This window comes from Mastigoproctus giganteus, chromosome 14 (assembly GCF_048544385.1).
Source record: "Mastigoproctus giganteus isolate SK-2022 chromosome 14, ASM4854438v1, whole genome shotgun sequence".
Lineage (NCBI taxonomy): Eukaryota > Metazoa > Arthropoda > Arachnida > Uropygi > Thelyphonidae > Mastigoproctus > Mastigoproctus giganteus.
In genome coordinates, this window is record NC_143588.1 from 100,335,861 (window position 1) to 100,350,029 (window position 14,169).

The 14,169-nt window shown below is 35.2% G+C and overlaps 1 protein-coding gene across 1 annotated transcript in view; it reads right to left on the bottom strand.

Moving 5' to 3' along the window:
• udt (protein undicht) overlaps window positions 1-14,169 on the bottom strand; it is a 67,727-nt gene that overhangs the window by 20,001 nt on the left and 33,557 nt on the right. Inside the window, exons 8-10 of the mRNA XM_090389211.1 lie at window positions 9,139-9,355; window positions 2,003-2,067; window positions 1,356-1,445 (exon numbers count right to left, since the gene is read on the bottom strand). Coding sequence (XP_090245337.1) covers window positions 1,356-1,445; window positions 2,003-2,067; window positions 9,139-9,355 — 372 coding nt within the window. The remainder of the gene's footprint in view (window positions 1-1,355; window positions 1,446-2,002; window positions 2,068-9,138; window positions 9,356-14,169) is intronic.

Consider the following 14,169-nt stretch of genomic DNA (forward strand, 5'->3'; position numbering starts at 1 on the left):
CCTTGAATTTTATGTATTTCTTAACTAATAGCATAACCCCTCCTCCCTTCCTATCCAGTCTATCCTTTCTGTAGACGTTGTACTCTCCAAATTCCAGTTCTGCATTCCTTATATCTGTGTGACACCACATCTCTGATATCCCAACAATATCTGCCTTTGATGTTTTGAGCAATACCTCAAATTCATCAAATTTATTTACTAAACTCCTAGCATTGGTGTACACGCAAGTATACATGCAACTATTTCTATTCTTAGCTACCCTAACACAACCCATGTGTTTACTTGTACCGCAATGACTCCCGGCAGTCTCTGAAATATCCTGCATCTTGTTTTTCAGGCTTCTGCTCATTCCAATAGAAGCAGTGCAAGAATCTCTTTCACCTCTGCCAGTGACTACTGGCAATCTATTCGTCTTTGTCTCCCCCCAAGCTAGCAGTTTTCCGACTCCCCTAACACTGCCTCGATTGCATCAGCAAATATTCTTGAACCCTTTCTATTTAAATGTATCCCATCCCTGTAGAAGCAATCTCTCCTGTTAACAAGTACAGTCCAGGCTGAAAAAAATTCTACCCCTTGAGCCTTGCACAATCTTTCCAGGGCCGAATTGATCGACAAGGCTCTCATCATATACTCCCTCCTATCGTGTCTGGGCAGAATTGCAGACACTTTCAAATTCAACCCTATTTCACAGCTTTTTTTCAACAGTGACCTGTACTTGTTAAGCAATTCTGCTGGTCTCCTACTCTTGATATCATTAGTGCCAACGTGTACAACTATATCACCTTTTGTGCCCTTAAAAGATGATATCTGCTCTACAACGTCATCAACCTTTGCCCCTGGCAGACATACCCTGGGCCTGTTCCACCTATCCTTTTTACAAAGAGTGAAAGTTGAAGTATAGCAGACAAGGTAATCATGATGGGGTGGTCTTGGACCATCACTGAGCATCCATAACTATCACTGCTATAGTTATGGACCATCACTGAGCATCCATAACTATCATTGCTATATAGGGTAAAACTACAGAATAGGATAAAACTCAGACACGAAAACAAATTATTTTTGTGTCTGATACATTAGGGTATTTCATCTTGCATGCAATATATAATTTTATTTTGCTTGGATATAAACCTGTAGAAAGCAAACCGCCTGCTCTGGAAATTATTTTATTTTCCATTTATTTTGTGGATGCATTAAAATAAATTATCATTTTGCTCATGTAGGAACTAATAACTTCCTACATCTCTGAAAGTTATAGTGTGAATGAATGGCACAGGTTCAGGTTAGGTCTGGCTATCAGGAATATGAAACTTCACATCATTCACATCAATTTCACAATAATTACAAATACTTACTTATTAGGAGATCATAACGCCAGTTGTCTTTATCGGGAAATATTGTCCAGGAGCAAACAGTAGAAAAATCACTCATAATCATTGCTTTTCCTAATAAAAAAAAAAAAAAAAAAAAAAAAAAATTTAGAACAATTATTTATTCTTGACATTCACATAAAATCAAATTTAAAATTAAAAGCATAAAAACCAAATCTAGAAGAAAAACTTTCAAATATGCAATACAAATAAATTTTTCAATAAGCAGTAATAAGCAAAAAACTATGTGTGGTATGCAATAATCAGAAAAAAAAAAAAAAAAAACAATAAACAACTGCATGTCAGAGCATATTTTTAAGACAACAACCCATTATAACGATACTTGTTATACAAAGTTTAAGTTATATCTACACACCTCCAAATAAGATTTGGGACTTATGTATTAAAAATAAAAAAAAATTATACAAATAGACTATAATATGAATTATCTCAAAGTATTTCAACTAACCCATTCTGTGTTACTGATAACCCGAAATTTCCATCAAATTTATTGCACAAACAGAAATGCATCTCAAAATGCTAATTTCACCTATTTGAAATATTAAATGCTAAAAAAAAAAAAAAAAAAAAAAAAATTTATCAGTTAAGCAGAATAAAATCACGATGCTTACCTATTCTGTAACGTATTATGTTGTGATGACGACGAACAAAATCAAAGCACATAAAATCATTATCACTAAAATAAAAGAAAGGGAAGGGAATAAAATTTAAGACTGAACATTATTATAATTCTAATAATGCATTCATACCTCTTTCAACAGTTCATTTATTACATAAGAGCTGAGCTACTCAGCATTATATTTCTGATGTGTCCAATTATTAAATAATGTGCCTAAAATCTTCTATATCATACTCAAGAAGCATTTACTGTTGATTTGCCCAAAACACTATATATATAGGGGGGGGGGTGAGAGAGAGAGAGAGAGAGAGAGAGAGAGAGAGAGAGAGAGAGAGAGAGAGAGAGAGAGATTGTGGGGGGGGGGAACCCAGGGACTATGGACTCATAATTAGTCTTAAAATCTTCCCTGAGACCAATGAAATATGTCAAAATTTTGTTGATCTGAATTTTCATTCTCAAGTAATGCTGAAACAGGATCTTTTTCAATTTTCCAGGATCAAGATGATGCTGATCATATTTTTTGACAAATAGTAGTAGTAGTAATCAAGGCACGTGATGCAAGAAAGCAAGCTTATACAGGTGTCTGGGCTAGAGGTATCCAAAAATATACATATATATCTCAGCATCTATAAGGTGTATTAAAATAATTTTTTTGTTATTATACAGAGTAACTCATCAAGTTTTTATGAAGGTTAGTAAAGTTCAATGTGGGCACCTTTTGTAGCTTTACAGATGTCAAAATGATACTCGAACTCTTGCCAAGTGTTTTCTAGCATCTGAGGTGTTATTAGAACAACTGCTTCAATGATACGCTGTTTCAAATCATCCAAATCCCGAATTTTCTCTTGTACACCGTCTTTAATAAAGCCCCATGCAAAAAAAAAAGAAGAAAAAAAAAGTCCAATGGAGTCATATCCAGAGAGCTAGGCAGCGGCAGTTGGGCCTCCTTTTCCAATCCAACATCCAGGAAGTGTTGTTCAAAAACGTGGTAATATCTTGATGGAAGTGTAGCAGAGCATAATCTTGCTGAAACTTGAGGGAATCTGTGGAACAGCAAAGATCTGCAGCATCTCAAGGTAAGTGTGTCCCATCACTGTGGGCTCTATAAAAAAAATGGACCGATGATGCCATTTTTGTGCACTCCTAACCAGACATTGACTTTTGGTGTGTCCTTCATATTCGATCACTTGGTGAGGATTCTCCATACCCCAAATGCGGCAATTGTGTCTTAACTTTCCTGCAAATGTGAAAGGTTGATTCATCACTGAATAACAACAGATCAAGATAATTAGGATTGTCATCGATATGGCTGATCATCTCAGCAGCGAAATCAGCTCTTAAGCGATGATCATCTGGCTTAAGGTGTTGAAGAAGTTGAAGTTTGTATGCTTGCAAACGGAGATGTTTGTAAACAATGTTGTGAACTGTTGAACGAGGAATTTGCAGTTCATTACTAGCCAGTCTAATTGACTTACTTGGCTCCTATAGAATGGCTCACAACACCTGATCCACAGTCTCATTACCTGGTTGTGGCGCATTATAGCCTTAGTTGCTAATGCGCCAATAAAACCCAAGAACCAACCAACCAACAGTCTCATTGGTCACACTTTTTTTGAGCGTTTCCCAGTTTGTGAAACCAAACTTCCCATCTTTTTTAGAGTCTTATCCCATTGAAGAATGGATTTGGATGTGGGAGGATCCACATTCCATTCCCTTTGTGCACACGTAACTGATTGAAATTCAGCTAATCAAAGCATGCACTGCACCTTCCGCTGTGGCATCATCTCGATTGAGGGACTGAGGCAATAGCAGTACTTATGCAGTTTTTGCACATGCACGACTACTGGTGACCTTGATAGTATGATGAAATAAATCTTGGAGAGATTTCCTATCGACTGTGCTTTTGTTTGAGAAAATGCAATGAGTGGTTCTTGCATTATAAGCTGTTATTTTTGGATACCTCTAGCCCGGACACCCTGTATAGCATCGGCCAAAAAAAAAAAAAAAAAAAAAAACACTTCACACATCGATTCCCTCGAAACATTTGTCCAGTTCCTCCTTGAATTTATTTAAGCTATCAACTGCCATAACAACAGATGGAAGTTTGTTCCAGCAATCAACTACCCACTGGCTAAAGGCAAATTTCTGCACATCTATTCTATAACTGTCTTTCCTCAATTTGAATACCCCCTCAGGTTCATAATCTGAGCAAGAGGAAGAATCCCATCAGAATTAAGCCTGCTCAACCCATTTAAGGCCTTATATACCTCAATCAGATCACCTCACAGGTGCCTATCTCTAGATGCTGCAATTTGCAGAACTTAAGCCTTTCTTTGTAAGACCACCCTATCGTTCCCCCTCACCAATCTTGTTGCCTTCTCTGTACTCGCTCAAGCAACAAGATCCTTCCTAAAATGAGGCCCCCAGGCCTGTATGCAGTACTCAAGATGTGGCCTAACCATTGCCGTATACAAAGAGATAATCACTTTCTTTTCCCTACTAGCAAAATTCCTGTATATCATTGACAATACCCCATGACCTGCTCTGGCAGTCTGTCTGCACTGCTCAGAAAATTTCATATCTGACTGCACAATTACTCCCAGGTCTTTTTCATTTTCTACCACCCTAAGTGCAGTACCACACAGATGGACTCCACTAATAACACCAACCCATGAAGAGCAGCATCAAAATTATTTTTTGCATCCAGTTCCTTTGGTGTGATTTACAAGGAATTTGTACCAAAGTGGGACAGAGTCACTGCTACGTTCTATGTACAGCTGCTTCAAAGACTACGAAGCTCATTTCCCGGTTGAGGTTGCAATTTTGAGAGATAGGCAGCTGGGTTCTTGTTGCACTGCAATGCTATTGTCCATTCCACACTTGTTGCAAAGACATTTCTGATGAAACATGGCCTTGTACAGATCAAAAGTCCACCCTACTTTCCTGGATCTAGTGGTCACTAGTGGTCTCCTTCCTCTTTTCCAAGGTGAAAACTGCCCTAAAAGAAAAGAGATTTCAGGATGTAGAGGACATAAAGGAAAATGCAATTTCCATTCTGAACATTATCTCTTTGGATGTCTTCGCTGACATTTTTTTCTGAAACTTTTAGAATGGTGTAATAAGTGCATTCAATCAGGTGGTGATTGAATAAAAATAAAATCATTTTTGAGCTCCATCACTTTGTCTTCTTTTTATTTCATCAGTCTGAGAACTTTGTTGCCACACCTCATAAGTAGCTGTAACTGCCAGAATAATATAACAATTGGGAGATACTCAATGACCAACAAAACCCCATCAGCTAAGACAGCTGATGGGGTTTTGTCAGTCATAAGGAGAAAAATTTGCTATCAGTCAGACAGTAATTAATTACTGGAACAAACTTCCATCTGGTGTTGTGGAAGTGGATAGTTTGAATAAATTTAAGGAAAGATTAAACAAATTAATATTTAGAGGGGATGGATTGATGTGTTTTTTTTTTTTTTTGATTGATGCTGTATAAGTCTAGTTCCTTGTATCGTTTGCCACTCTAATATACTTATATTTATGTATATAGATAACTGAAATTGTTGAAGAAAAAAAAAAAAAAAAAAAACGGCAACTTTCTGTTGGTCTAATTTTAATGAAATTAATAAAAGATTGAATTATAAAATTTAACAAAAATCTGTCTACAGAATTCTTGGTGCAGATGGATGTGGTAAGGTGCTTTATGTATTTGCAAATGCATCTGACAAAACACCAAGCAAGTTCAATATTTACTAATAATTTTAATGCCTGTAAACCTGGTTCTCATACTAATGCTTCTTATTTAGAGTTTTGAATAAGCTATTTATGCTTTATGCTAGCTATGTTTGGAATACAAAATTTATATAGACCAGAATTTAAATTTGTAAAATTAACATTATAAGCAAATAGGACTGGATTAAGGATGAAATAGACTCACAGCCAATTTAAATTTGAGGCCCCTTTAATATATATATATATATATATATATATACACACAGTCGAATCTCGTTAATACAAAGTTCAAGGGACCTAAATTTTCATGTTTTGTAATAATGAGGTTTATATAACGAGGTCCCCCAAAAGTGTCAAAATTTTATTGTTTTTTTTTTTCATACATACTGTATATCTAAAAATAATAATAAATAATATCAAAACTAAATTAATTTAAATTAATAAAATAAAATAAAAACAAAAGCCTCGTCTAACAATACAGGGATAGGAATAACATTTTTTTAAGATTTTATTTTATTTGTAAGATAAACTAAAAAAAAAGCAATTAATGGGAATAAAAATATTGTACAGTATATATTTTGATATATACAATATTTTAGTATCACAGTAAAAAGAATTACAATCTTAATATAAAAGGAGACATACAAACCATTAACTTTTTAATAAATTCAATCTAATTTAAAGAAAGAATCCAGTTCAAATACACATACCAAAGAATCCAGTGTTGTTTGCACAGTTTTTGTCCTATATGATTTTTAACTACAAGCACGGACATTATCAAATGCAATAGTTGTTTCTTTATCAATGTTACTGTAGGCCAACACATTGTCTATTATGTTCAATGGATTTCGGGCATCTTTTTTAGATGGCAGTGTGTGCGCTTCTTCACTTTTGCTGTTGCTGGTAACAAAAACATCATTGTTTTGTTTAGTGCTCAGCAGCTCTTCTGGTGTTGGCGTTGCAGTGGTAGCAACTTCATCATCCACCTTCACAAACTCTTCAAATTCTCCAACAAAATCCATATGCTCCTTCAAATTCCTCTATGGTGCTATCATTCGTCTGCTGGACCATGTTTTTCAAAGATATTCTCTCCAAAGCTACTCTTTCTGAAGCAGTTCATTATTACACTTGATGCAATACTCCCAAGCAATAACAAGATTATGGATAGCATCCAAGACATTCCAATTTGGCTGCAAATTGTTCCCTCCTTCTAACATTGCAGATCAAGTACCTTATCAGGTGGGCTCTGTATGCTCTCTTGAGGTTATAAATAATGCCTTGATCCAGTGGTTGCATTAAACTGGTGGTATTGGGGATAAAAACAATAGCCGTATATTTGTCAACTTAAGTGTCTTGGCAGAATGTGCTGTACAATGATCTAGAATCATCAAAATGTTCCTTTTTTCTGAAGCCATTCTTCTGTCCACTTTTGATAACCAAGACCGAAAAATTTTGACAATAAGCCAAGCACTTCTATTGGCCTCATAATCACAGGGAAGTTGGTTAACTGCTTTAAAACATCTTGGCTTGGAAAACTTACAATTCACAAGTGGGCGTAATTTTGTACTGCCATCTGAATTCCAGCATAACAGAACAGCAAATCTTTGTTTACTAAATTTTCCACCATGAAAAGACTCTCCTCAAACAGCAAATGTTTTGTTTGGCAGCAAATTATAAAATAAACCTGTATCATCAAGATTAAAAATATCCTCTGTCTCATATATTTCAAGAATGGACCGTACAGAACACAACCAGTCTGTAGCCTTTTCTTTGTCGACTAATCCAGACTCACCGCAAACATTTCGCGAAACCAAGTTATTCCTGTTTTTAAATCTTTGGAGCCAGCCAGCCACTGCTGCATTTGAAGTCACTAATTCCATTTTTTTTCCATTTTCCATTACAGAAGTTCAAGTGCAATGTCAACAAATATCTTCTTTCGTCTTCTCAACCTCCAACCCAAGCACGGTACTAAGTACTATAGGTTCTAATACCTCTCATGTTTGGGGTTCACATAAAAAAAAAAAAAATTTTTTTTCTGAGCTAGATAATTTGCCTTTTCTTGCAAAATCGGACCTGATATTGGCAAATTAGATGTACGCATTTGTTGGTACCACTCAAAGTTTTGTTTCAAGCTCTTCACATTTTGCACCAAGAATTCGTTTCTTATTTTTAATCGCTGCTCCAGTGTCACGCACTTCTTCAAGTCTCTTTCGGTTTTTCAATTTTGTAGATAAAGTAGGTAAAGCAATGTTGTATTCCTTTGCAATGTCCATTTTGCTTATTTCCATCTTATCAGCATCTTGTATAATTTTTAGTTTAATTTCCAGGCTTAATTCCTGTCCATTTATGTTTTGTCACCATAACACTGCTAGATAAGATTTAATATAAATCTTATATTAAAATTTAAAATAAATAAATCTTTAAAATTTAAGCAAATTTTAAATTAATTTAAAGACAAGTTCCAAAAAAGACATCATCTCAGATAAAATGGCATAAAAAATAGATTGCTGTACTATATACGGTAGCAAAAGACTCTGAACTGGGGTAACAATTGCAACTGACCTTATTCCCATGGAGAGCAAGGGAGTGCATGTAAACAACTTAATTTTTTTTATTCTTTTGTTAATTTAACAACTCATTCTTCAGAAAGATGCTTTTCAGAGTGTACTTAACATGTTGCTACCATGAACTGCTTTTGTTTACACAAAACTAATTTCTAACAAGTCAGTGCCATCCTTTTGGAAGTAGGGAGCCAGAGGCAATAATAGGGGCAATAATTGGACAGCTCTGCCAAGATTTGTATTAAACATACAAAATGACGATATTTATTTCTCATGAGGTAAAAAAGAACTTTCTAATACATATTAACCGAATTTTGTAATATATGAATATATTTACATAGAAAATGGCTATCCTTTCGCAGGGGAATGGTATGTGCTTCATATAAACGAATGCTTGGTATAAAACGAGTTTGTATTAACGAGATTTTAATGTGTATATATATATATACATAGTAAAAACAAAACATATAAATACAAATACTACATAGGTTTTTATATTTATATTGCAAATAATAAAAATGTAAAATAAGAGGTCAAAAATGTTTTGTTTATTGACTTTAAAAATAAAGCAACAATAAAAACAATTTTAACACTTCACAAGTTAAGTTCAAGTATGCTTTTATATTACATGTTTTTTTGATTTATTATTATTATTATTAGAAATTTTTATCACTACTTTAGAAAATATTTACACTGAAAATGAGGCCCCTCTTCAGTTGAGGCCCTTGGCCATAGCATTAATGTGCCCCTGTATACAAATATATAATAATAATAATAAATTAAGGTAATCTCTCCAGCTGCATATCTCTACAAAAGTAATATAAATATTTACCATCCATTAATTCCCATTCGGGCTAAGACAAATCTGGAATCTCTGCGTTCTTGGCATACATACACCTGCTCTTTTTCTCTGCTCTGATCAGGTTTCCACCTTTCTACAATGTGTGTTGCATTAATGAAAACATCAGCATCAAAGTTAGCAGTATTCATCCATATTCCTCTGAAATCATCTGGAAATTTGCATTTAGGTGGGACATTCTCTGCCTTTACTGAAAAACAGAAATATCAATGGTAATAAAATGCTAAAGTAAATTTAATGTTTTAATGATGAACAACAGTTCACAAAAAGAAGTTACAAAGCTGAATGATAAACTGTGAAGAATGGAAAAAAAAAAAAAGTGTAAGGGAAATATAATTTAAGTTTCTTAAGGATGGAATATTAGTACATACAGTGGCAAATGGCAGTAATGCAAAGCCAAATAAGTAAGGTGACCACATTATTTCTTCAGAAAATTGGGAGTAAACATTTTTTTTTTTTAAAAAACTATGACTTTATTATTCATTAACCTTTACATGAGTATGTGTGTAGATCTAGATTTTGAAGGTCACTTCACACAATGCATTATGTTCTGTATATATCGTCTTGAAATTTTTTTCAGTAACAATAGCACACAAGATTGCACTTGTCAGCCACTGTTATCTGATTTGGACTTACAAAAGTTAAAACTGATGAAATTCAGTTTCATCAGTTACTACTAATAAATACTTAGTGTCTTTTGCACGTGGTTACAAAATACATTTTTCCTTTTAATTCTACAATTATACATTATGAACTATTGTTCCCTTATTTTGGGATGATAACAGTAATTCACAACTCTATAAATCTCTGTTGGCATATATGTAAAATGTCAATAAAAAAAAAATTGTTCTGCTTTCATCATATGAACAAAGTTTATTAAAAAAAGGGCTTGGATTAAGATAATTATGCAAAATAAAATGTAAATTTACTTCAAGTAAATGAAAAATTTATCTAGGCAGGCACCTTTTCTTTTTTGTAAGGATTATGCTTATAACTAAAACAGGTAGACAACCCTTTATCCAAATTTATCCAGATAGCAATGCTTCCATTTGAAAGTCAGCCCTGCAGCAGACATTCTTTTAACTTCCCATAGATTTTAAATTTAAATATCAAAATATACATTGAAATTATATATTATTGTGAATTTTAATATAATCTGTTTAATTTTAACTTGCATCACTGAATATTTTTTAAGTGGGAAAAGTATAGCCATTAATTATGTTGGTGTACAAAATGCACTGTATGCAAACACAGATGTAATTTTCCTACACAGCTTTCATTTCTTCTTTGCTTTTTAATGATTGTTTTGCTGTGCATTGCAAGCAAGGTAGTTAGTAAATATATATTTTTGCATAATTAGCATTGTCTGTGCTTTAAACACATCACTAGCAACCAGCAAATTACAAGTGAACTAATGTCCACTAATGTTTTCTTTACTAAATGATAAAGCATTCTGTTTAAAGAAGACCATACTTGTTCAGACTTGAACTGGGCTGAGAAGATGGATACTGTCAGTTTGTTTTGGCCAAAAGAACTATTTAGATCATATTCTAGTGGCATCTATATTATCTGTGATGTTTTCATTGTGAATTATGTCTTTACAGGTGTCTACATTATGTAGTGGACTGATCTGCATACTGTTCAGACTGAAAAATCCAGAATAGTTCACAGAAAAAAAATCCTGCTCTCTTACCTCAGATTAGCACACTACAGCCCCAATTGAAGATTTTAAGAATTCTCCAGTTGCAGAATCTAGATATCTCAAAACAAGTAACATAGACTTGTTATACTGTTATACTATATCTTGTTATACTATACTGTCATAGAGGATCACTGTTCTTTTGTAAAGGGAGTTTTTAAAATAATAGTAGTAGTAGTAGTAGTAGTGGCATGTGATGCACGAAAGCAAATGTATGAGCTTATGCAGCATCAGCCAAAAAAAAAAAAAAAAAAAATCACACCATTCCCTCTAAATGCTTGTCCAGTTCCTCCTTAAATTTATTTAACCTGTCAACTTCCACAACGACATATGGAAGTTTGTTCCAGCAATTAACCATCCGCTGGCTAAAGGCAAATTTCCGCACATCTATTCTACATCTGTCTTTTCTTAATTTGAATTTATGCCCCCTTAGGTTCGTAATCTGAACAAGTGGAAGGATCCCATCAGAATTCAGCATGCTCAACCCATTCAAGGCCTTATATACCTCAATCAGATCACCGCACAGGTGCCTAGTCTCTAGCCACTGCAATTTGCAGAACTTAAGCCTCTCTTGGTAAGAGGATCCCTTCATTCCCCTCACCAATCTTGTTGCCCTTCTCTGTACACGCTCAAGTAAATCTACATCCTTCCTAAAATGAGGCCTCCAGACCTGTACGCAGTACTCAAGGCGTGGCCTGACCATTGCCTTATACAGAGGGATAACCACCTCCTTTTCCCTGCTAGCAAAATTCCTATATATCATTGACAAAACCCCATGACCTGCCCTGGCAGCCTGTCTGCATTGCTCAGAGAACTTCATATCTGACTGCACAATTACTCCCAGGTCTTAACAATAACAATAGTTAATCTTTCACAAAAGTAATATATCTACCTTTCACTTCTATGTCCCTTCCACCCTGCCATTGGAGAGTGTAGATTTGATTCCCATTTATAACTGAGGAATTTCTAAAGTCCTCTTCAATTGAGACTGTAGTTATCTCTCTCAAGTAGAAGGAGTACAGTTTTTCCGGTGTGCACAACATGCAAATTAGCCCATGACCACACACAATGTATAAAGGTGCAATATGATCAAAGTCACTAGTGTGCCTAAAACCCAACAATACCCCCAGCCTATCTCCAACAAAGCAAAGAATGCATGACTCCCAGTCACTGACAAATTTAAGAATTACAGGCTTAAAAAGGTTGTAGAATACTGTTCTAGATATTAATAATAGTGGTAAATGATGCAAGAAGGTAAGCTTGCCTTCTTGCATCGTTTATCTACTAGTTCTTCCTTGAATTTATTCAAACTACTCACTTCCACAACAGCAAATGCAAGTTTTTTCTGACAATAAACTACCCACTGGCTGAAAGCAAACTTTCGCACATACATCTTTCCTAAATTTGTATTTATGTCCCCTCATGTGTGTAGTCTCAACAAGAGGAAGAATGCCATCAACAGTGAGTTTACTCAATCCATTCAAGGCCTTAAACACCTCAATTAGATCTCCTTGAAGATGCCTACTCTCTAGATGCTGTAATTCACAGAACTGAGGCCTTTTTTGGTAAGATCACCCAATCTCACTGCCCTTCTCTGCACCTATTCCATCAGATTTACATCCTTCCTAAAATGAGGCCTCCAGACCTGTATGCAGTACTCGAGGTGCAACCTGATCATTGCCTCATACAATGGGATAATCACCATCTTATCACTGCTAGACAAGTTCCTGTATATCATTGACAATACCCCATGAGCTGTCCTGGCAGTTTCTCTGCACTGCTAAGATAACTTCATAACTTTTTTTGCATATTATCTCTGGGTCTTTTTCATTTTCCACTATGCTGAGTGTAGTACGACACAGTTGGTACGTTAATCTGGGATTACTACAACCCATATGCAATACCTTGCACTTGTCAATGTTAAATTTTAACTGCTATTTATCAGCCCACCTGCCTAATTTTTCTATATCTCATTGCAGTAGCTTACCTTGATTACTGTCATTAACCACCTAACCAACCTTTCTATCATCTACCAACTTAGATATTAAGCATGATATACCTTTATAAATATAGAAAACAACAATGGTCTCAGCACAGAACCCTGGGGTATGCCATTAATAACATTAGCCCATGAAGAATAGTGCCCATTAAAAACCACTCTCTGTCTTCTCCAACTCAAACATCCCTTTATCCACAGCAGCAACTTGGACTTAATGCCACACTGCTCCAGTTTGTACAGCAGTCTTTTATGTGAAACAGTATCAAAAGCTTTCCTGAAATGCAAATGCATGATATCAAAATTATTTGAGGCTACTAGGAGACGGTCGTGTTCAAAGCCGCTAAGTGGATTTTTCTTATTTATTGATTTGAAATTATTGTTTTTCTAAAACTTTTGATTTAAATTTAGTAGTATAACATTATTTTGTGATTTTCTGATTAATTTGGTGTATTTATTCTTTACTCGGCCTTGTAATTGCATAAAAGTATCGGTAAGGGTTTCCACGTGTTTCAACTCCGCTACCGTTCGTAACTTTCCCGCCTTTGTGATACGATAGTTATATACCGTACTAAATAGCGTTAGTTGAACTTCGTTAGCAGTTAAATTGTACGTTTAAATAAATACATATAACGACTTCGATTACAAACGTAATATAATTAATTATATTTAACATAATTAATAACATAACATAATTAATTATAATTAATTAATTAATTAATAGAATCATGACTCAGACTAGAGCAGCAAAGCAAAAGGCTAAGCTAATGGAAGTGCTGTGGCTCAGAGCAGAATTGAGGGGGGCAGTTGTCCTCTGACTCACAGCCTTATAAAATGCACTGTTTGCTTGATGTTTGCAGAGCAATCGGGTACAGGACATGATACTGCCAAGGGGGATGTCTTTGTGTGTGCGCGATGCAAGGAGTGTATCGATATCAGGCAACATCTTGGCGTTCTTGTGGGCCTATATGAGAGCTTGAAGGACAGGGTGGATGCCCTCGAAGAAACTAAATTGAGGGGCCCATCAAGCTCTCAGCTGCCCACATCAACGCCAGAGCTTGCACTTGGGCATCGCGTGACACAGAGACAACCCCCAAGGCAGAATGCGCTGGTCCCGAAGGAACTAGTAGTTGTTGGTGACTCTATTGTCAGGGAAATGGGGAACATGCTTTGTAAAAAAGATAGGTGGAACAGGACCAGGGTATGTCTGCCAGGGGCAAAGGTTGATGACATTGTAGAGCGAATATCATCTTTTAAGGGCACAAAAGGTGATATAGTTGTACACGTTGGCACTAATAATATTAAGAGT